Source organism: Gambusia affinis, linkage group LG14 (assembly GCF_019740435.1).
Source record: "Gambusia affinis linkage group LG14, SWU_Gaff_1.0, whole genome shotgun sequence".
Classification (NCBI taxonomy): Eukaryota; Metazoa; Chordata; class Actinopteri; order Cyprinodontiformes; family Poeciliidae; genus Gambusia; species Gambusia affinis.
The window spans coordinates 19,307,086-19,331,114 of record NC_057881.1 but is presented as its reverse complement, the minus strand read 5'-3'; the positions used below and the strand labels follow the sequence as shown (position 1 = coordinate 19,331,114).

At 41.4% G+C, this 24,029-nt stretch overlaps 1 protein-coding gene across 6 annotated transcripts; it reads right to left on the bottom strand.

The window, feature by feature from the left end:
• Window positions 1-2,424: 2,424 nt before the first annotated feature.
• Window positions 2,425-22,110, bottom strand: LOC122843560 (chondroitin sulfate proteoglycan 5-like). Of its 6 annotated transcripts, none has more exons than XM_044138382.1 (7): window positions 17,607-17,771; window positions 12,552-13,320; window positions 10,328-10,516; window positions 9,921-10,083; window positions 9,489-9,551; window positions 7,266-7,424; window positions 2,425-3,503 (listed from the first exon to the last, which is right to left on the bottom strand). In XM_044138382.1, exons 1-7 carry the CDS (start codon window positions 17,686-17,688, stop codon window positions 2,946-2,948), a joined length of 1,983 nt encoding a protein of 660 aa, XP_043994317.1. In that variant the 5' UTR covers window positions 17,689-17,771; the 3' UTR covers window positions 2,425-2,945. The 6 variants fall into 6 exon arrangements, with proteins under 6 accessions (XP_043994317.1, XP_043994321.1, XP_043994319.1 ...); XM_044138386.1 differs by lacking the exon at window positions 17,607-17,771 and adding an exon at window positions 21,841-22,110 and having other exon boundaries at window positions 2,428-3,503; XM_044138384.1 differs by lacking the exon at window positions 17,607-17,771 and adding an exon at window positions 19,111-19,762 and having other exon boundaries at window positions 2,429-3,503; window positions 10,005-10,083.
• Between the last annotated feature and the right edge of the window lie 1,919 nt (window positions 22,111-24,029).

Sequence of the window (24,029 nt, the reverse complement as noted above, 5' to 3'; positions counted from 1 at the left end):
TCACACACGCACACACACACACACACGCACACACACGCAGACTTACACACCGTACCAGCTTTAATCTGATCTTTAAACACACCGGGGATCATCAAAGATCGTCCAGATATCTATGGTGATAAAATCTATTATCACTGCATCATGTTGAATCAGCACACGTTGCCTCAGTCCACACAGAGGGAATGCTAATGAGGATGCAGATTGGTGGTTTCAAAGTGCCTGAGGGTTTATGTTATATTCTTCCACCGAAGGAGTGTGGGCTCAAACTGTGGAGTAACACCGCCACTGACAGGTTCCTGCAAACGCTGCACAGACAGACGGGAGGGCGGGTCGCGCGAGGTAACATCACAGAGGACTAGCAGCCTGCATGGAAATGGTGTAAGGTTCTGCATTCTTTGAAGCTAATAATTAATTTGGAGGCGATCTTTAGAATCACTAAACTCTCAGGTGACTTTGCTCCAAAAAACAACGGATGGATTTGTGAACAACGATGTTGCTGCTCCAATATTTCATCAGATCCTCTCAGCGAGACATGAAAAAGCGGGCAACATTTTATTTGTTTTTTTTTTTTTCTTTTTCTTTTTGTTAACAGTCATGGTTCAAGCATGCTGTAACGCAGTGAATGGTAACAGCGGATTTAAAACACTACAGAGGGCTCAAGATCACTCCTTAGCTGCACTGTGACGAGGCTCTGCAGAGAACCAGCAGACTGACCTCCAAATGTACATCAGGCAGATTGGACTCTTGAAATGGGACATTCCTCTGAGGAGTTTGCTTTAAAACTTTTCAAAATGTTGGTTACATTAATCAGTCAATCAATCAATTAATTATTATTATGATTTTTTTTGTTTGTTTTCTTGCATCTTTTTTTATTTATTTACTTGAACATGTCCTCTTGTATTTTCTCCTTTTAAGACACAACTTTGTTGTCCAATTTTATAATGAGGGGAAATTTGCAAAGCCTCATGAGACCAACAAAACAAGCCATGAGTTCCACCCCTTAAAAGCTCAAGCAGAACGATCAAGAGCTAAATCATAACAGCTGGACTAAAACCATGTTAAAGTCTTTCCTTTAGCAGACTGAAAGGACTGAGAACAGCTACTGTGTGGAGAACGTTGCCTTGTGTAAAAGGTTGTGTGCACTCCAACTCAGACCACTTGTTTCAAAGGTCAGAGTGCAAACCATTACACGAGGCTTGCCGTCACTCCTTCTAATTTGTGCAATAACTTACCCTTCACCATTCGATCTGCCAATAGTCTGCCAACACTTTATGTAAGCCCTGACATTGTAATCTGCTTGTACTGTCTGTTTAATCCATAGTGTTTTATTCTTATGTTTTTTGTTTTTTTCTGCAGTTTTAAGAATACGATGCAGCACTTTGGTGCACTTAATAGCTGTTCTTGAAGTGCTTTATAAATAAATTGACATTGGCATACACGACAAAGTGACTGAAGATTTGAAGCAGTCTTGATTCATTAATAGTTTTCAAGCATAATTATAGCAACGATAAAGACATGTAAAATGCTCTGCTGGTGTATTTTTGACATCTGATTAATCAGTTTTAATGTGGCTTTGCGTTGCCAGACCAAATACAGCTTTGACCCCCAGGGGGGAGGTCAAAGCTTACTTTTTAGAGAGTTCGTGAACTTCAGAGCATTTCATATGACTGTCCTTCTGTCAGGCCAGTATTGACTAGCTTTTATATGGTTTCTGACAGATTACAAAAAAAGATGTTCAGAAAGTTTTACCAGTGACTGTGACTGCAAACATTTATTTATTTTTATTTTTTTACAAAAATACTGCAGTTAGTTGTTAGGTCACAACACATAAAAATAGATAACTACTGTAATTTCTCCAGTAATGTGTGTGGAAAATATTTACCACCATCTGGGGCTGGCACATCAGCTGATAGGACAAAAGATCTTAAATCGTTTTTGTGCTACTGCCCTTTTGAGGGACTTTTAATCTCTACGTTTTCTAACCCCTCTTCTCATTTTGTTTGTTTGTGTGGTTGATTCCGGTTTGCTTCCAGATCTCTAATTCTGGTGCCTTTAGCAAAGTGTCTAATTCACATTGTCCATCCTGCTTCCAGGAATCCAGTCCCTATGCAATAAAACATCTTTGTTTCTTCTACTCAGGCTTTTTCTGTCAGTGAAAGTGCTTTTTGAATTGGGAATGTGCGTGATTATGCCAGAACTTGAGTTTCACCTCTTTCATTAAATTACTGAAATTGAACCTTTTCAATGAGATTCTAATGCAGAAAAATCAAACCGTCTTTTTTTTTCTTTTTTTAAATAAACGCTAACAAAAGACTTACCGCCGGAAACAAAATTTAAGGTACAACAGAATTACTAAGCTTTCTGTCGCAATGCCTACATTGTCCACAGGGTGGCAGCAGCGGTCTTCATACTGTCGGATCTGCCTTTTCTCTTGACTGGACAAAACAACACAACGGCTTGTTGTTTTCTATTATTTATTTAAGATGAGAAACGTGAAAACAAAAACAGAAATTTTAGCAAATAGATTCATATAAAACAATGATAACAGTATTAAGGTTTTTATTTCTGAGCTACGCCCTCAGTTTCTGCTGACGTTGGCACCGCGCTACGGGACTTGCATCTGAGGTGCGTCTTAAACCTGAGTTTATGAAGCTTGTTATTTACATCAAAGATAATATTCTAAGGCTGCAGTGACAACAGAATGATTTGCCTTTGTAGTTCTGTGCGTCCATGTTGAATTCTAGCGCTTCCAGCTCCGGTCCGGTGAACCTGGTGCGGTTCGTTTTCCTCTGAGTAATAAATGTGTGAGTTGAGAGCGCACAGATGGGTAGTTTTTGAAGAAATATCTACCAAAAGCTAGTACAAAACTGGACCACACAGATTGGATTAAGACATATTGTTTGTGTGTGCAGTTGTTGGGGTGGGTGGGCAGAGGAAACATTTGGTCAGGAGAGAGGCGGCAGAGAGCGGGTGCTGACTGCGCTGCACTTTGCTCTGGATGGTGATGGAGGCAGCTGGGTGAGATGAGGTGAAGAGGGAGATGAGTGGATGGGTCCGCTCTGGTGGTCTCTCCACCGCGCAGAGCGCTCCGAGTTGGGCGGTCCACCTCGGGGGCTGCGCTGCTGAGGAGGGGTAGCGGAGGGGCCTGGAAGACATTTCTGTTGGGAGGAAGCGTGGGGGGAGTTAGGGTGACAGGTGGGGGAGGAATGACACCCAGGTGCCGGGTGACGACTGGGTGATGGGTGGCGACCAGATAAGGAGTGACGGCTGGGTGAGGAGTGCCTCCCAGACGCAGAGAGTTTAGGTGATTTGGGTGTTTTGGGAGATTTAGGAACGGGTTGAGAGACGGAGGAGTTAGAGGGAGCTCCTTGGCCATGAGAGGTGGAGTCTCCATTGTTGGCAACTTTGTAGAGGAAGACATCGTACTGAAGTGGTGGGCTGACCTCCTGGTGCAGCTTGGCCTCTTTGGGTAGTAGCACTTCTAGGCCAATGGTGACTCCATCCTGATGAGGAAATGTGATAAGGAAAAAAAAAAGAAAGAAAAAGGATGCAACAATGTAGGGAAAGTTAAAAAAAAAAAACTAAAAGAAAACAATATGGACTAAAACAGAAAAAAAACGGGTGGATTGATTATGTGTGGTTCCTTAGTGCAGAACTAAAAAGAGAGAAGGTGGACAACTGATTGAATTGTGTAATTTTAAATTAATAAAGTTTGGCTGAGAAGAATTAGAACTCCATAAAGTGCAAGAGTGACGCCAGGGAAAAGCTACGTTTTATTTCTAAAAACAATGACTGCGAGGCGAACGACAACAGCCTCAGCTTTAAGTGACGCTTCCCTTCAGAATTTCATGGGCAAAATTTTGCAAGCAACACTTAAGATTTCTTTAAGCTAAACAGTTAATAAATGGGAATTTGGAAGGTATATATCATATATCCATAAATGAATCCTGATATACAGGACTTCGAGCTGCAAATATTACTTGAGCATACCACCAGATGGCAACCTGGACGAATCAGAGGAGATTATAACCTGGAAACAAACACCATCCCCTAGATACACAGAATGATTCAACAATAGAATTAATATTATTCCTGTCGCTAATAACATGCTTTTCAAATATGGCAAAAATATGACAATTTGACATTTATTCATTTATTTCCTTAGGCTTTTATAAAATAAAGAAAACCTTCTTACCAAGGCTAGAAAATAATGCTTAATTGACAATCACATGTTATGATGTTTCCAACATTAGATGGGTTTTTGCACCTTCTAGTAAGTTCTATTAATCCAGAACGGATTTATCCAAAAATGATTTGGAAATGCTGCTGTAGATAAATAGCTTGAATTTCACAGAGGAGGTTGTTTTGTGCTAAAGCAGGACACCCATTAGCTAATATTGCAGGTTACCTAAAGAACAAGACAAATTTAGCATTAAGAAAGGAACACACATTAGCACAGAGGATTAAATGAGCATACGCAGTTCTGGTTAGAAGTTTGACATACATGAAAGTCATTTTAAAGCTTTGCTCATTACTCATTACTTCTTTTTTTTTTTAGGAAGTAATTATACAACAAACAGCTTCAATGATTCTTAAGATCAATAATCTTAATTATTGAGGTTATTCAGGTTCCAACCTGCTAAAATAAATATTAGTAGGCTGCAGAGAAACTGCATGATTTCTATACCCGTCAACAAAGTTTTTGGCAGAATTCTTGCTGGATTCTTCCAGACTGAACTGGCGCCTCATCAGTGAAGCTGTCTAAAAGAAAAGGATGGAGCAGACTGGACTCCTTGAGGAAGATCCTTCAGTGTTTGCAGCACGATGCCGCACACCTTGTCTAAGTCTTTTGTCGAGAGCGTTATCTCTTCTGCCATCATCCGTTGGGGCGGCAGCATCGGAGTCAGGGACCTGAAAAGGTCCAGTAATCTGATGAAGGAGGTTGGTTCTGTTCTGAGGACCACAGTGGAACCTCTGGAGATGATGACGCAAAGAAGGATTTTATATAAAATCAAGAAAATAACTGGCAACCTTGACCATCCTCTTCATGACAATGTCCATACAAAGACAGTGTCTTTTAATCAGAGGCTTCTTCAAATTTGTTGTGATACAGACCGCTACAGGAGACAGCTTCCTGTCCACAGAATTGACAACATCTCTTTAAATTACCTTGAACAATATGAGGTACAACTTTTATTGTCCTTTGGGATTAGCAAAGTATTTTTGCATTTGAAGGCGTGTTTGATATCGGCCATTGTTTGGCTTAAATATCCAACTGATTCCATGTCTCTGCTGTCTAACCATGAATTCAAGATGAAGTTGAATGGTTTGGAGTTGGTCTTTAATTATTACATTCACTTTGTGCAATGTGCGAATAACGCCGTACCACCCATACCATAATACTGCACCGCCACACATTACTGTACTGTGTTACTATGAAAGCTTTACATTGGCCAAATATCTCACTCTTTGTCTTTGTGCTTTCTCAAAAAAAAAAAAAAATTAATTAATAAATAAATAAACAATTTGGTTTTCACGTGTGGGAAGCTCTAAGTTTCATTGGAGAAAGAGGTTCTTACTTGGTCTGCTCTCTTAAGCTCAATGTTGATATAAAGTCACTTCGCTGTAGACTAATATAAAACATCTGGAATAGTTAATTGGCAGGTTATACTTAAAAACCCCAACCTGCTGCCAGTTCTGTAAATGAGAGTGCCATAAGTCTTTTGTGGGGAGTGCAATCTCTCCTGCCATCATTTGCCGGAGTTGAAGCATTTAGAGTCAGCGACTTAAAGAGGGATAAACAAGCTGATAAAGAGAGAGTGGTTCTGTTCTGTGGAACATCTGGAGCTTATTGTGCAAAGAGGAAATCCTGATAAAATAAAGGACATTACCGACGACCCCGGAAATCCTCTTCGTAAAGCTGTTATGCGAAAACACATTGTCTTCAGTCAGAGTCTTCAGTCAGAACCTCTGGAATATGGACCTCTACAGGTCAAAACCAAACACTGAAGCTGTTTGTTGTGCGATCATTCGGCTTTGGAAAAGTATTCGGATGCATCACTACCAGCTCCAAATTAACTGAACATTTATGCCCTTTATGAAAGCGTGCAATCTTCTGACTGAAACTGCAGTTTATAGTTAGGAATGTAAAGAAAGGAGAGGAAAGGTTTTCCTGGGAGTTCCTAATGCAGTCACACTCTAGGAGCTGTCCACGGTTCTGAATAGGTTCACGCTCACTATTGTATTTCTGCTGCGTAATCTGTGAGGAGCAGCCTACTGCAGCATAAAAGGAGGGTCAGCCATGCATTCAGTTATTATTTGGTTGGGCAGCACTAAGCTTCATTGTGTGCAGACAAGCAGAAAAAGAAAAAAGAGACAAGAGCAAAAGAGGAAGGCAGCGTCTGGGGCCGGGAGGGAGCTTATAGCAACACACGGGGACAAGCTGGGTAAAATTAAAAAGATTTATTCCAACAACTGTGAACTGTGACCCTCCATGAATAGCCAAAAAGGTAGAAAAGAATATCAAGTACATTAAAGATAGCAAAACACATTGAAAACCAAGACACAGCGTTTGTAATATATGCATATAGATTCAAATATCAACTCTAAGCAATTACTTTATCCTCAGGTAATCTAGACATATCAACTTATTTTAGCAATGCTGAACATTAATAGTTTGCAAATACAGATTCACTTTATTTCCACACATTTTCTTCTTCTTCTTCTTCTTTTTTTTTTAAAATTGTACGTTTTTCAGACACATTTTCGCTGATAACACCAATGCATGCGGGCAGAGAGACACAGTTAGGTGGGGGAAAGGCAGAGAGAGGGGGGAAGCTCAGGGAAACAGGAGAAAAGACAACACGGAAGTTCATTGGTCCAAAGACCAAGGCAGAGCATCAGTAGAGAGAACAGTCAGTCAGTAGTTGGTCCGAGCCAGAGATTTTAGTCCAGCATTAAAGGCAGATAGAAGGAGAAAAGGAGGCAGCGGTGCCACTGTGTGATGGATGTGAGCATGGCAGCCTCGTAAACAGAACTATTGTGCTTCTCGCGTTGGAACTATAAATATGTGTTGTGCTCACTTTTAACTTTAGATCTTATGAGTTCCTTTTAGAAAATCTTACTTAGTGAGGTGTAAACTTTTATTTTATTTTATTTATTTATTTTTCTTCCAAAAACCTCTGTGTGTGCACTGTCGGATATTTTGGTCTGATTCACTTGCTCGTGTGCTGATGTTACACCAGGTTGTTCTGGAGCATGTTTACCTCTGTGTTTTCCTCCGTGTTGTTGGGGGTGTGGCCGTGGACCACAGAGGCGGGGCGGTTGTTCTCGTGCTTGGGGGAGTGGGAGTTCAGGATGTTCATGGACCCCTCCTCCTTAGGCTGGGGGGATTTGGCTTGGTTCTCCTTCTTCTGTGGCTCATCCTGCAGAGAGAGTCGATTCCCGTTCAGCTATGAATGAGGTGTGCCAAATAAAATGACGCTTGATTCAACAGACAAATACTGCCTCGTGCCTTGTTGACTCTGCAGAATAAATTTATCGACTAGAAATTTATGAATAGTGACTGCTTCTGGCTGGACTAAAAGTAAAAGTTGACAAAAACAGTCCAGTAATGTCTGTAGAAATGGAAATGGAGACTAGAAAACAAGTTCCCATAACAAATGCAGATTCTAACGTCTCCACAATCTGGTGCATTTTAGAATCAACCTTAAATTGCTTTTACTGGTCTATATTGGCATTTTAAACTGTTAAACAATTTTTATTTTATTCTAGACCTCCCTGGAGCTCTCTACCAGACAGAGGAAAGGACCAGAAAGTGAATGCAGCAGAACAACACCAGTTGAAGAGACAGAATTGATCAGGAGTGGCCTAAAGACCGGAACGTATCGCAAATGCCTCATGCAGCTTTTCATTATGTGAAAACTGTTTTTTTTTGCATTCTCTCAGATTTTTTTTTTTTCTCGCGTGTGTGTGATCGATGTTTGATGATCTGAAACATTTCAGTGTGGCTTTATAAAAACGTTTTTATGGTATTTGGATAGGTGAATGTGTTGATTTTTAGGTTCAAGATAAGTTTCATGACCACGTCAACAAGCGATGGAGGAGAGGCTTGAGGAAAGGAACCATCGCGAGCAAGTATGAAGAGTTGTTGGACTGAGCAAATATAATTACTGGCAACTTATCTTCTGCATTTACATTGGATGAAGAAAAATGTTTAATGAAGAGTGAGAGATCAAAAAAGGTTTACATGTTTTCTTTAAAAGTTGTTATGTAGGCTGACAGAGTACGTTCTTATGTAATGCCTCTGGTTTATAAAAACTACCTGTTAGTTTTATGACATTTCCGAAAATGCAGTCCAGACTATGAGCTTGCCGTGGCTTTTTAGCCTCTAGCCCTGACATTTAGAGCATCCGGTAGTCACGGAAACTCATCTATAATCGCTGCAGGGAAGTGTTAACGGAGCTGAAAGCACAGACTAAGGTTGAAAAAAAAAAAAAAGAAAAGCCACAATTGTTCGCTTAGGTTTTTCTCACTGCAGGTGCAGGACTTATCAAAAATAAATAAATGAATCCATCAGCGTTTAAATTCCAACATTTGAGTTAAGCAGACTTTATTATCAGTCAAAGAGATGTGTCTGTGTTGTTTGGGTGTTTATGCATTTGTTTGTGTGTCCATGTGTAAATGTTCAAGCGTGTCATTTATTGGAGTGTCATGGACATTTGAAGGTCAACGTCACAGCAGGCAGTAAATAGGGCACCATAGATCGGTCACGCTTAGCTACTACTGGACACAATTCACTAAGTACGCCTTAGCATGACAGACGAAAGGTTTTAAAAGGTGGAAGCTTCATTTCTACTCTGGGTCTTACAGAACAACGGTCTTTGCTGGTATCTGTGGACTGAGTGAAACGGTCCTATTTGTACCCAACTGCACAGTTTTGCATGAACAAACAAAGATTTGTGCACACAGAGCAGACAATAAGTCCCCCCTCCCCACCCCCTTTAGTTCCTCCATTGAGACGGTAATTAATGGGCTGTCATTTGCACCTATTTATGTGCTGCTACAGAGCAGTTTGGTACATAACATCATAGAAGCCCTAAATAGGTTTCAGAAAAGGTATAGAGAAGAGCTGCACAAGCAGCTAAAATGGCTGCATGTGCCGTGTTGAGGGAAATGGAGGCGCTCTTGCCTCGCCGAGCACCTCGGGAAGCTGCAGAGACGCGGGTGAGAAAGGAAACAAATGAGGCAGCCTAGTGTTTAATCACACCGCAGAGGCCACTGCAGAACACGAGTGAACAAATGCCTGCCTCGCGAGAGCTCGGCCATTTGTCATTTCACCTGGTGCGTGCATTGGATTGGATTCAGGAGAGAAATGTTGGAAGTAAGGTTTTCAGCAAAATCGTCAGCTAGTAATTGGACAGTGGGTGGGCTACCAACAATGATAGGGAAGGCAGAGGAGGCAACACAGACTTCTCCACTGGGCTTACCTGGAGGTGGTTATAAGGCTTTTTGTGGCTATAATCCCAGGGATTGCTGGTGGTTGATGGCCTCTGAGAGGTGATTGGTGGGTGTGAAAATGGTTAAACACAAGTATGCTGCACAAACTATCTGCAAGTGAACATCCTAGTGACAATCTTCTAATTTAGCTGATGGTTTGGAGTTAAACTGACAGATAGCAAAGTTTCTCACACGCACACACACACACACACACACCCACACACACACACACACACACGCACATGGCAGCAGAACAAGACAGATTCATAGAATACAGCAAATCACTGTTTAAGCTGGCTTGGGGGCTTAGGAGAGAACATAATAAGGAAGAAGCGAGAACAAAAGGTAGAGTTAAAGAGAGACAGACTGTAAATACCGAAAACAGAGGGACAAGAGCAAACAGGAGGAGAGTGGAGGCATACCTGACAGATAATGTTGTCATAGTACGCCAGGTTGTGAGTATGAGCTTGGGGGGCAGGCGGAGGGGTGTCACACAGTTTCCTTACATTTGGCTGCGACCCGTCAGCTGTCGTCGAAACCGAGAGGCCGTCCGTCTGCGGCTCGCTGCTCTGGGGGCGGTACTTACTGCGGGAACGCAATGAGGGACACAGGCGTGGTATAAATATTTACAGCAGTGTTTTTTTGTTTCTCCCTTCACTGCAATACGAGTCACAGTATATATATATATATATATATATATATATATATATATATATATATATATATATATATATATATATATATATATATATATATATATATAAATTGAACAGCACTGTGGAATCCAAAGGGGTATTGAGCACACACACACACGCGCGCGCACACACACCTGCGTTTGCGAAGGCGCATGTTCTCGTTTTTGAGGCGGTACAGGCTCTTGGCGAAAAACACGATGATCATGAAGAGCAGGAGGAAGACGAAACAGGCCACGGCCACCACAACGCACAGCACCTGGAACTCTGTGACGGCCCATTCGCAGCGCAGGCCTTTATTCCAGATGTAGTCCTGTATGTTACACCTGGACCCAAAAGGGATGGAGGGAAGAACAAATATGATACACAAAGCAGACAATAAGCCCCACTTAGCGCTAAATGCTAAATTAGCCTTGTAAATACTATCCACCACTTTGACCTTGTAGATAATGACACCTGCTGTCATTGAGTCAGTATGCAAAGGCTGTGAGCTCATGGCATTGGCAGGTTTAAAGTGTATGTGTATTCAAACCACACAGACTTTTATATATTAATATTGTGGCGTTACAACGGCAAACATTAACATTTTTCATCAAGCTTTTTAAACAGGACCTCATAGAGAGTAATTATGCAGTTGAAGGAAAACAACAGTTTTTGGCTTTGCCTCCTTTTTACAAGATCAGAGTATCTTAAAGCATATGTTGTATTTTTCTGTTAACCTGTTCTGCCTGTGCAACTGACTGAAAACGTCCCAATCACTTTTGAACATATGTAAGTCAATATATGTCAGTATTTACCTCCATCCATTATTCCACCATCAAATTTGACTTATTTTGCTCTTCCTGCTTCAGGAAAACAGAAGATTGGCGGTGCCACCACCATGTTTCATGTTGCTCAGAACAGTGTGCGGTGCCAGTTTTTCACCTCAGCTAGTGTTCTGATTATAAGGAGCACTTTCTTCCAGATGCTTGTTGAGTTTCCTTCATTGCACGTGGCAAATTACAGACAATTCTTCTCACTTCTTTCTAACATTAATGATTTTCCTTATCCCACCCTTCCATAAACAACAGATTTGTGGAGTACATGCCTTATGGTGTTTCTGTCAACATTTATTTCACCAAAACTGTGAATCCTTGCAGCTCCTCTGGAGTCACCATGAGCGACTATAGGCTACATCTCAGATTAACTTTGCATTTGTACCTTATTTTTTGTTAATGTTCAAATCACATATCTTCACAACTTTACTCCTAACTTGTTTGCCATTTGGCACAGGTGTTTGACCTCCAACAGACGTCTGAGGCCTTCGCTCATCTGCTAGATTCATAGCGGAGAAGAAGTGGACCAAAATCAAGAGGTTGCACTGTTCTTTGTTTTTTTTTATAGTGAAGGGCATCTGAAAACAATAAACAGTACACTGTTTTGTTCACTACCCTTACCATTCAGAATTATGTGATGCGTTCTACCTATCAAATTAAATCCTCATAAAATACATTGAATTTTGACGCTGCAATGTGATAAAATCCGCAAGAACTCAAGTGATACAGATTCTTTTGCAAGGTAGACTGCAAGATGTGCAACATTTTTAAAAAAACGGAGTGCAATAGGACTTGCACATTATGTGCTGCAACCTGGAGGCTGTCCAACACGCAGCCTTGCTTCTAATAAGATCAAAGGATCAGAGCATGTGCATGCATACATGCTTGTATTTTAGCCTTAACCTGTTCTACCTGTGCAACTGACAGCACATATCTGAATAAGGTGCCGGTGTACGTATGTATTTGTGCATATGCTTCAGATCGTGCATAGGACAGGATGAGCAACAGTTTGTCTCCAAGCTGACGGTCAAACTGCAGATGGGGCAGATGGTTGCAACATGATGCGTCCGGTCTTCGTTGTGTGTTGGCATTGTTCATGCGAGGATACTGTGTGTGTGTGTGTGTGTGTGTGTGTGCATTTTTCTGTTGTCATTTTCCTCACACTTCTTTGAGCAGGCGACTGCCATGTGCTCTCTACATCTCTTACCTCAAAAAACAGAGCTAATCCATTGGGGACCCTGCTGTGATCTTGATGAACCCACATGACACGTTAAGCCAGCCTTCTGTCTTTGTGCATGCATGTGTGTGTGTGCGCGTGTGTGTGTGTGTGTGTGTATGTTTGCATGTAGTTCCCTTAATCTTTCCTTTTGTGTCAGAGGACAAAACATTTGGGTATGATTGCAATAAGCCTAATTAATAAGGGGAATGTTTTTGATCCAAATCAGAGGGGCCAGTTATCAGCCTCATGGCAATGCTGTGTTTGCAATACGCTAAGCAAAAAGCGACAAAAATGAAGCTGACCTGAAAGCCTTATCACGTCTCTCACCTGCAGAAGGCACCCATTCCTGCCACCACGGTGCACAGCCCTCCATTGAAGCAAAAGTTTGGCTCAATGTCACACTGAGAAACACAAACTCCTGGTCCGGACAGCACAAAGCCCAGCCTGCAGCCATCTGCACCCACAGCCCCACCTACACCCATTCCGTTGTTGTTGTCTGGTCCCTGCATAGGAGGAGCTGGCAAAGATGACCCACCACTGGTGTTTGGCCTTGAGTTTTTGCGGATCACCGGAGAACCTGCCAGGAGCGGATTCTCATCCTCCATGTCGGGTGGCGGTGAAGGGGTGGGTTCGGGTTCTGGGGTCGTGTCTACTGCTGAGACGTCGTTGTCAGAAGACAGGTAGTCGTAGTATTCAGTCAAGGAATATTTATTAGGTTCTCCACCTCTCTGCTTTTGAGCTTTGGGGGTTTTTGCCCAATCCAGAGTGACATCGGCGGGCACAACATCTGGCGCTGGACTGTGAAACGCCACCGTGATAACGTCATCAGATAACGGGTTCCCGGGATGGTCTGGCCCCGCCCCTCCAGCTGTAAGCTCCTCCCCGTGTTGGTCCTCCTCTACAAAATCCAAGTAGTGGCGTTTGTGAGAGTGGTGATGCCTGGTGGAGCCGAGCGGGAGTCTGGCACCGATTCCTGCTCCTATCAGGTGCTCTCTCTCTGCTGAGTCATCACTGAGAACCATCCTGGTGTCCAAGGCCTCCTTGTGGACGGATGAGTGGTTGTGGTGAGGATGACGCCTGGCCAGCGAATGGTGTCCTATCAATCAGAAACAGCAAGAAATATTTTTTACAGCAAAGATCATTTGTATAGCGATTCCTTATTCTTGCACAAGCAAAACAAAACTCTGAGCTCTTGGTAGTCAAGATAGTTTATATCTGCCTTAGGCTTCACGATGCAAGAAGGTTGCTTTAGCACCTCATGACTGATGAAGGCTGTTGTCATGCAGAAACTCCCAAAGATAATCCATTTTGTGGTTTGGTCAGAGGCCGCTGAATCTGTCTTTGAAATCTTTTGGTATTTCAAAGAGTTTGATGAAATTTTCCACAGATTACGGAATCATGGATTCTATACCATTCGTAACAATGGTGATATAGAGCTTGCTTGCTTTCTTTCTCTCTTTCTTTCTTTCTTTCTTTCTTTCTTTCTTTCTTTCTTTCTTTCTTTCTTTCGTTCATTCTTTCTTTCTTTCTTTCTTTCTTTCTTTCTTTCTTTCTTTCTTTCTTTCTTTCTTTCTTTCTTTCTTTCTTTCTTTCTTTCTTTCTTTCTTTCTTTCTTTCTTTCTTTCTTTCTTTCTTTCTTTCTTTCTTTCTTATTTGTCACAGTTGCCTCAGTTACTTTTTCTTGATCAAAATAATGGGATGTGTAAAAAGTAGCTATTTTAATATAGACCACAAATCTATTAGAATGTAAGGCTTCTTTGTCTTTTATATTTTTGATCATTGACTTAGAGATAAAGCATATTAATACCCAATGGTAGCTGGGTAGAAACCACTCCCTTGTTCTATGCTTTGCAGGAGAATTGAATGGAATTATGTAGGAAGGCAAAAATAAAAGTCCATCATGAATCAAAAATGTTGTATTAAATAACACTTATATTTATTTTATAAGAATTGTTTGGGGTGCTAATAATAGTTATTCTTGTATTTCTGCTTAAAAACCCTAATTTATTAGCTTCTTAACATGCCGTTTCTAAAAAGGTGGATTATTTTTCAGTGTAGACACTGTATACTATGTTCCTTTTAACGTACTTCATGCCAGGGGTGGCAGGTACTGCTTCTGCATCTGCATTATGACAGGATCACAGATACAATCTGACACGCAAGCTGACAATTCAGAATAAAATCAATTGTGACTGAGTTTAACAGTCGCCGTCAGCATGACTGTGAGAGGGAATGCTTTGAGTTACGCTGTTGTTATCTCGCATCTTACCTAAAGGCAAATCTGAGAATTCCCAAGTTTCCAACTCTGCTTTGTGCACAAGTAATGTTAGTGTCTCTTTACACCACTCAGAGGAAATGTCTGAAAGTTTTCCCAGGCTCATTTCCCAGCCGAATGCACCACAATCACAACCTTCGCCTTTGATAAATCGGTTGTTTTCTTAATGAGAGATGCATACTAAAAAAACTGGAAATATCTCACGGGAATCAAATAAGATTTTTATAGAAATAAAAGTAAAAGTTGAAGATGCAAGTGTGCAGTCTGCATGTGGTGATACAGGATTTATTACAGTAAGTGACTGACCAGTGTTCTTGGGTGACTGAGACTTGCTGAGGATTAAATCGGGATTTAGAGCTGTGGGTTAGAGACTGACTGGTCAGGCTCATCTGCACTCTGCAATCTGGGGAGAAGGACTCGGACAACAGAGGTGCAAGTACCCAATGAAGGAAAAGCTCTTGATATTTCATGGTAACTGCACTCAAATTGCATTTAAGTGTAAAAATCTACCAAAGCTTCCTAAGAGATGTCTACTGATGTAGTAGGACATATTAGAATTTTGTTGCATTGCCCCTTGGCTAGGTCTTCCTCAATCAAGACATTGTATCTCCACGGGTTACCTGGTAAAATAAAGGCAAATAATGACAATAAATAAACCAGAAACTTTGATCTCGGATTTTATGTGACGGACCAATGACACAGTTATGTATAATTGTGATGGTTTGAATGTTTTATCAATACTGTATAGTCACCTTTCACTGTGATCACAGCTATAAGTCTTGTATATGTCCATACACCTACAGACGGGATTTTTTTTTTACTTTTTGAAGTATATATATATAAAAAAAAAAAAAAGCTAACGCCTACTTTAATTGGATTGGAAAGATTCAAAACCTCAACTTCCAATTTTGCTACACATTCTCCATACATTTTAACATGTATATATAATTTGACATACATGACCCAACAGTAGCTCTGGCTGTTTGTTTAAGGTTATGATCCAGGTTAAAAATTAAACCCTGCACCTCTGACAAGTCTTTGGCACCCTTTATAACCTCCCCACCCCACCCCGCGCTACCCTAGCATGATGCTACCTAATGTGCAGGGATATGAGTTCTTAGTGGATGTGCATGTGAAAGGATATCATGGTTAATATTCTAACTCCTTCCATCCAACATCAGGATACTTGGTACCCAGTAAAGGAATGCAATAGTATTATTAAACACTGATGCTAACTCTTATCCTAATTCCTGCTTGGAGCTAGATGAAAAGACAGAGGGCAGTTATGACTTAGGTAGATGTGCAATCTTCTCCCAATAGGCAGATAGTTTCATGTCACACTATACTTAAGACAGTAAATGCCACATTGTCCCCAATCTGTACAAGCATCTGTGGATAGGTGAAAGTGGCTTGTTGTGTAAAAAAGCCATACAAGTGGCCTGTAAGGCTAGAAAAGTGTTTTTTAAGTACCAGCCATTAACGTCTTTTTCTTCTGGGAATACTTTTGAACGTTCCCACAGTCGTCTGTCACTTCTTTTCACTTTTCTTTTGGCCTATAGCCACAGATACAGCTAAACCTAGCCAAAAGGTTTGCCGGATTTCCATTGCCACCCTCAAATTCCTCGGTTCAAAAAGAGGCGGCACCTTTCAATACACGGCTCTTTATTCAGACCTCAAACAAAAACCGTCCGATCGTGCCTCGAGTCACGAAGACCAGTGGCGGCTGAGAAGCCATGAGATTCACCTCACTCGCACACACTCGTGGAGCGCAGTTGCCATGGTGAGATGTAAAGAGGTGCTGTGTTGAAAGGAGGAGCAGGGCGAGGGAATTGCAGTGGAAACAGAGAATCTAGTGTTAGTGCTCTTTCTCTTCCCTGATTTTCAATCAACTGCCCGGCCAGTCGGTAGGTGTTGGATGCCAGCTCCATCTCTGGGAAAAGAAAGATTTGGAATGAATCTGAAAACCTGTGGGGGTTTTTTCTTCCATTTTGTAGGAAGAGACATTCCCCGACGACTCAAACTGACTGCAGCCGATTCAGCTCTCACTTAAGCGCTCAATCTGCCAATTTGCGCTGTTGAGACTTAGGCGAAGCTGCATCCTTTTGGCGGCTGGAAGTCTTTGTAGAGAGTCCAAGAGTAAAAGGGGAACATGAGGAGATTACAAGATGCTCCAACTGAACGCACAACTCTCTGCTTTTGCTATGTGACATCTGTCTTTCCAGGCTGCGGTTTGTGCTTTTAACTGACAGTCAGCTTGCAACCTCTGCCACTGCACTGGGCGAGTCACCATGGTAACAAGTTCTACCTGAGGTCATTTTGATTGTTTCGGGGGGAGAGTTGAAGGAGTAACACCGATTTTAAACATGGAGGGGGAAAACATGGTGGTAAAGAGACGCAGCTGCAAAGTTGCAAACTAAAAACGCCAAAATATTCAAGAAAGGCAAAGAGACTCAAATTAAAATTGAGAATGAGGTCATAATTTATTCAGAATTTTTGTTTCAGGCATTTTAAAATGGCTCTATCCATCATCTCTTGTGGTTTTCTTGCTGCTTGTTAAGCTATAAATACCATCCTGACCTCACCTCCTTCAGTGTGTTTTGGTGTGAAAGATGGAGACAAGCTGATCTATTCTGACATATCATGAGCTTTCTAGGGCTGCAGGGCAGATGGACCTCACAGTATGCAGTCTCTGAGTTAGTACACACACATTTGCATGACAGTGCACCCAAGAGTCTGGAATCAGTCCAAGTCATTTTCCATGACTGCATCAAGAAAAGCCCATTGCCATGAACTTATGGATTTATTAGCCTTTTACCCGATTAGTTCTTTCAAAGAATGTTGATTGATTCCTCACAGAAAAAATGTCCAAAGGTGCAATTGCAACCATAGAAGCTTAAGCAGCTAATTAGGTAAATAGTTAATGAATAGAATAGAATAGAATAGAATAGAATAGAATAGAATAGAATAGAATAGAATAGAATAGAATAGAATAATGCATTTGAAGATCATTTGTAGTGTGACAACGCCTACCTATAATTCTTTGCTCCTGTGAATATGACTGCCCAATAGAAGCATAATGATGGCTTAAAAGTAAGATTTATACAAACCACAATGAAGCTTTGAAATTGTAGACATTTTTAAGAAATCAGATGTAAATCCAGGTCTTGGCAGGCCGCAGCACCGAACCATCGGCCAGTTTCAGTTTCCAGGACCAATCAGCTTCACTTTGTAATCCTTAGCTTTCACGTTGACATGCTAGATGCCTTAAACACAATTCAAAATTCTTATTTATTGATAGATAGATAGATAGATAGATAGATAGATAGATAGATAGATAGATAGATAGATAGATAGATAGATAGATAGATAGATAGATAGATAGATAGATAGATAGATAGATAGATAGATAGATAGATAGATAGATAGATAGATAGATAGATAGATAGATAGATAGAAATGTATATTATAGGAATTTTACCAATAGATAAAACTGTGTCCTAATTGATCACATCCCCCACGTGGTCGCTGTGGTCTAAATCACAAGAGGAAGGGCGCCAGGCCTGCCTGTCTATTTCCTGGTCAATATGTCACCGCATTAACGCCTGGTTACACATTGAGGCCGAGGGATGAGGCGAGGAATGGGAGGCGCGGGGTACAGTGTGCGCGCTCCCGCGTGAACCCCAGCGACCCCACGTACGTACACGAGCCACCCTGTTGCTGGGCAGCGGCGGCGCTCGTTTTTTTTTTTTTTTTTTTTTTTCTGTTACGCCCGAAAGATTTTGCTTCCTTTATTTCCAGTAGTCTACTGGGATTTTTCTTTATATGTTGGAAAGGAAAGACGAAATTAAAAGAAGGAGGGGGGCAGATTGGGCTTGTCCTGTGACCCCCACCCGTCCAGCCCCTCTAAGGTCTGGAGGAATTTACTACATTTTGCGGCACAATGGGCATCATGTAGACCGACCACAGAGCACCTAATCCGGCCTTTGTCTGGGGATGAACCGCTTCAACTCTTACCATCTATAAGCATATCTCACTTATAAAGATGGAATGCATTAATTTAATCTATTTCAATGTTTTGCTATTTAAACGAGGATTTTGGATTAGAAAAAGAATATAACGACATATCTATATTATACTACAATGTATGTGTTCCTTTTTATGTACTCGAACTATTCAACAGTGATAATTGTATCTATAGCAATGTAGCTTAAACCTATCATTAAGAACCTATAGTATTCTTAACCTATAATTAAGAATACTACAGGGTAAAAAAGCCAGTGAAACAGAGATGTTACACCTGCATGTCCTCCTCCTAATTATACACATTCCTCTTGCTACCTTTCCCGAATTAATGAAATATAATAGCAGTACTGCACTATTACAACATATTAGTAAATCAATGCAAAGCCTGTGTCCATGTGGTTGATGAAAAAAGAAATATTTAGCTGAACGTCGCATCTCTATCTGGACATTTTCCACGTTTTATTAAATCCTCGTCCAAGTGCAGGTGTGATTTGATCCACGCACGTGCGCGCTGTCTTGCACAAATGACCGAACTACACCGCCGGGCACACGCGCAGGGTGGGTCTCCGCGTGGAGCGGTGGTCTTACCGTTATGTGCACACAGAGGGATGATGAACATGGAGATGGTCAGCAGCACCTGCCAGGTCCCCAGTCGACTGTCTCTACAAGCCATAGTGTGCGTTAGCTTTCCCCTTGACACGCTGACAGTGGAAAATAAAAATAAAAATCTGATCTGCTCTTCTCCCCTTCTTCACGCCGGTCAGATGTGGCAATTAATCCAGATCAAAGCGGATCCTGTCAAAGTTCAGATCTGCTCCGTTTTGGTCATGCCGCCGTCTGCTTGGCTTAACAGCGAGGGGACGGTCCCATTGTCCCCAAGCGGCCGGCCTGTCCCTCTCGCACCTTTTTGCGCGCGCGTTTCTCGTGGTTCTCGGTGCGCCTTTGGGGTTCGGTCGACAGACAGCAGCAGCGCCGCCAGGAGTTGTAGTAGTGGCGTAATGACGCGCGCGACCAACGGAGGGGTCCGTAGACGAGATTTTAATGACACGAGTCTCTCGTGCTTGCTTGCCTGTCTGAACGGAAACAGCGCGCGCAGAGTGCGTTCTGGTGTCAAAGTGCCAGCGTACACACACACATCGTCACACGCCCACACGGTAAATGCTCCTCTGAGTCCAGCTTCAGCGTATGCGGTTCGTGTAGAACGGGAGTGAACGTGGGGATTTACGCGGTTGTCTGTTGTCAATTGCACGTCAATATGCTCCATTTTACACGCCAGCTCAGATGCATGAGAGAGCATTATGTGGGCCCCCACTTTGGGTGGCGTTTATGTGTCAGTAGGTTATTGGGTGCATGCTGCCTGTAACGGCCAGCAGAAATTGGTGTGTACACGCACAGGACTGGATAATCCTCTTTTTGTTATGCTATAGAATCGAGACAATGACATCTGCTCCTTAATCACTTTGTCATGCAGGACAGGCTTGAGGTAAAAGCGAACTTGACGTCTGCTTAGGGCTCCCTGAATAGCTGGACTTTATTGCCCACAACACAATGACCAATACACCGGTCATTGGCGGTTTTTGATGTAGGGGATACGGCTGTCTGTCTTCCCAGGCCGTTAAAGGAAAAGAAGAAAATTCTGTCAATTGCACACCAAATTAATATGCATTGTGCATGCACAAGGCAGTCAGTGGGATGTCCACCTCTGTGCAAATTTTCTTCTATTAGTGCAAGAAAATAGTACACTGCCACGGTGGCTGACAAAACTGTATCTGGAGTCTGATTCCCCGTTGATTCAGTGCAACGTTAAAGGGCTACTTGGAGGTTTTACCAAGTATATTTGAACTGCACATGACCATTTACAGTAAAACGCCTTTTAGCATTCCAACTGGTCAAAGCTAAACGGGGCTCATTTTACACTGAAACGAGATTTTCTTGTGTGTGTTCAGGAAAACAAAATGTTTTGTCTGTCGGTTTGTATGTGGGAGTGGGTGTGTGTTTGGGTATGTGTGGGGCAGCAGAATGAAGAAGGAGGGGAGTCATGCATGCAAGAACTGCTACTAGCTTAAAATTTACAAGTACCAAGAAAAACAGCAAAAGGGGAAAAAAAGTGTCAGTCTTTTTGTGTATGTAAGCTTTTGCTCTATATCGCGTCAGCTTATATTTATTTTACTCAATCACATTTCCTTATCTGTTCCTTTTATCACCCTAAGCGGGTATAATCACAGTTCACTGGCACCAATCCAGCAAACAAGAATAGCCTGCAGAGGGCTGTCATCCCATTCCCCTCCAAAATTGGATTATGTAAGAGACATTATGAAATAATTAGGATTGAATGCATTGATTTCAGCGAATTAGTTGCTCTACCATTTTTATCGGTAATTGAATCTGGAATTGAATTGAGATAAACCACTGCTATACAGAGATATTTGCGTTCATCCTTGGTAAAGATGTGTAACGAAGCCTAAAGATAGATATTTTATTTCTGCTGCATAATCTCACACATAATTTTTTATTTTTTTTAGAAGATGCACGCTTTTAATTTAATAAATACATTCCTCTAGAACAGTGTTTCCCAACCCTGGTCCTCAAGGCACACTGCCCTGCATGTTTTAGGTATTTCCTTGCTTCAGTGCAGCTGATTTCAATTGATGACTGATTAACAGGCGTTTGTTGAACTGCAATCAGTTGAATCAGGCACATTAAAGCAGGGAAACCTCTAAAACCTGTAGGACAGTGTGCCTTGAGGACCAGGGTTGGGAAACACTGCTCTAGAAGACAAGAAATTTTATGTTAAGAAATAATTGGATTTTAGAGACTCCCCAGAAGTACAATCATTAGGACCCGCAACGACTGTTTTAGTTTAGATACAGTTTTAGCAGTTTTTTAGTGTTGCGTGCCTTGGCCAGACGAGAGTGTCATGTTTTGCAACAGTTTATGAGTCAATTATATGAGACACTTCGAGATTCTAATGGCTGTTTAAACGGTTTACTGCCACGAAATGGAAATAACGAGTCTTAATTTTTCACACACAAACGCGGTCAGTTCTGGTTTGGAAGCAGGAAGGACGTATTATTGACACTCAAGTGGTAAATGAAAATAACTATTCATTTGTTTGCCTGATTTTATTGTTGTCAGCGCTCAGGCGGCAGAGGACGGCTTGAAATGTCAAAATGGCTGAAGTAGGAAATAGTAAGAAGCAAGAGTTGCTTTGCCGTGTTCCTTTTTAGTTGTTGGTTGGTGGCTCGGCTGACAACGTGAGGATCGTGGGTGGACAGGCAGATAGGTGTTGGTAAAATATTGGTTCGTTTTCTCCCTTACCTGTGACAGCAAGTACTTCAAGTGAGTAGGCTCAGCATGTCCTCTTATTTAGTCTTTGTGTACACGGTGGCTCGAGATCCCATGGCATAACCAGGATGTGGTGAACAAACCGAAGAGTGCTCCCAGTCTTCAGAGCCACGGGGAAACACGTGGAGCTAAACACTGATGAGATCAACAGGGTAACATCTTAACAGGCAATGGGAGCTGATGGAGAGGTCTGACTTGCAGGAGGTGCTTATCTCCAAACATCATTGGACAAGAGTCATGGGTACTCTCTGGGCTGACCGCTAGACCATCTCAGGTTCTGGAAGTACTTGAACATAAAAACTAAATAGTTTTTGTTTTTTCATAGGAAATCACTCCCCCCCCTCCCCCCCTTTTCAGTTATCCTTCTTCCGGTGTTCTAAGTAGAAAGTGTACAAAATACCACAATGTTGTCTTTTATTAAACTCTGGTGAAAACTATTTCTCTGAGTGAAACACTCTTGTTCAACTGAACTAATATTGTCACGTTTCAGTGTGGTCCACTCAGCCCTTGCTTACACACACAAAAATTTTGCCTTTAGATAGAAGTTTTTGACAAACAATTTGGGTTGTTTGGACTGAAACAAATGACAGGATTTTATGGAAAAACACATCTTGGTGATTAAATTGGTGGAAGATCTACTGGATTTGTTTATCCTCTACAGGGGCTGAGAGCGTTAAGGTGCGTTTTAGCAGTCCTGTGGGGCTTCCCAGTCATCAAAACAAAAAAACCCACACAAACCCTGTGAGGTGAGCTGTATATAAAAACACAAGAGAGGACGCAGGTCTCTGGACAAAGAAGGAAAATATATGCAAAGGTGAACGATTTAAATCCGCTTCAACATCGTGAAACAGTATTAAAAAAATTGGACGCTACTCTGCTGGCAGGAGGTTGTTGTACAAATCTAAACAGGAGTGGTATGAATAACTTTGATTCCTACAAAAGAATCAAATACATAATAAAATATTTTCAACTTAAGAAATGTAAAATTAAAAGGTTTTAAAATAGTTTCAGTGATGGATTATACAACTGGGGGGAAAAAAAGAGTTAATTTTAAAACCTTTTTATGTGGTATACCTGCTCTTTCGCCTCATCCAATCTCATATTCTACAGCATCAAGAATAAATTTTTTTTTTTACTACATATTCCCATATTTTAAACTAACCAGTGAGCATTTTATTTTTCCAACCACGAGTGCTATGATGGGAGCGAGCAGGGACTGTCACAAAACGGGGGAGACAGAGTTTTGGAGGATGAAAATAGATGGGTGAGTATTGAAGAGGGGGAGCAGAAGAATGGTGCAGTCTGACAAAACACACACACACACACACGCACACACACACACACACACAACAACAAAAAAAATATCACACTGATGTACTGCCAAACAGAGCAGAACAAAATTGTTCCCGCTTCCACCTACCATCCCTGAGCGCACACACACATACACACACACACACCCCTACACACACAGTATGTCATATGGATGTACATATTTGATGTTTAACTTTTCACTTTTTTTTTTTTTTTTTTTTTACAATATAGCCAATATTCGTGTCTGGTTATTTTACTGTATTTTTTGCTGGGCAAAATAAATAATAATAACAACCAGACATACACTTGAAGAACAAGAAGGGCTCTTTTCATGGGGATGAGCAGATGGATGGGACCCAGAGGGGAAGAAAAACACACCTTAGGTGACGTCAAGCTTTATGTGTGTGTGTGTCTGTCCCGTTGCTTCCTGTTCCCATGTTGAACAGTAAGAGGTGCACAGGACGTCCAAAATTCCTCCAGTATGAACGGGTGAAACCTTCTCTCTGCATAACAAGACTATGTTCATACATATCTTGCAACACCTCAGGAAACTGAATTGTTTACTTGCTGAGGTTAGATATTTAATCATTTAAAAAAAAAATAATAAAAAGATGAAATACATTGAAATAGGCTGCATGATGCATTGCTTATATTATTTTAATCTGTTAATATTAGTGACGTATCACAAGAATTTACAGATTTGTGAAAAGAGGATAAACAATGTACGTCTTACATTTTTTATCTGTACCAGATCTAATTTGCTCTATTGTGACTGTATGACTATTTCATGGAATTTCCCAGTGTCTGAAAAAAAATCATCACATTGGTATTTTATTTTTGGCCACTTTTTT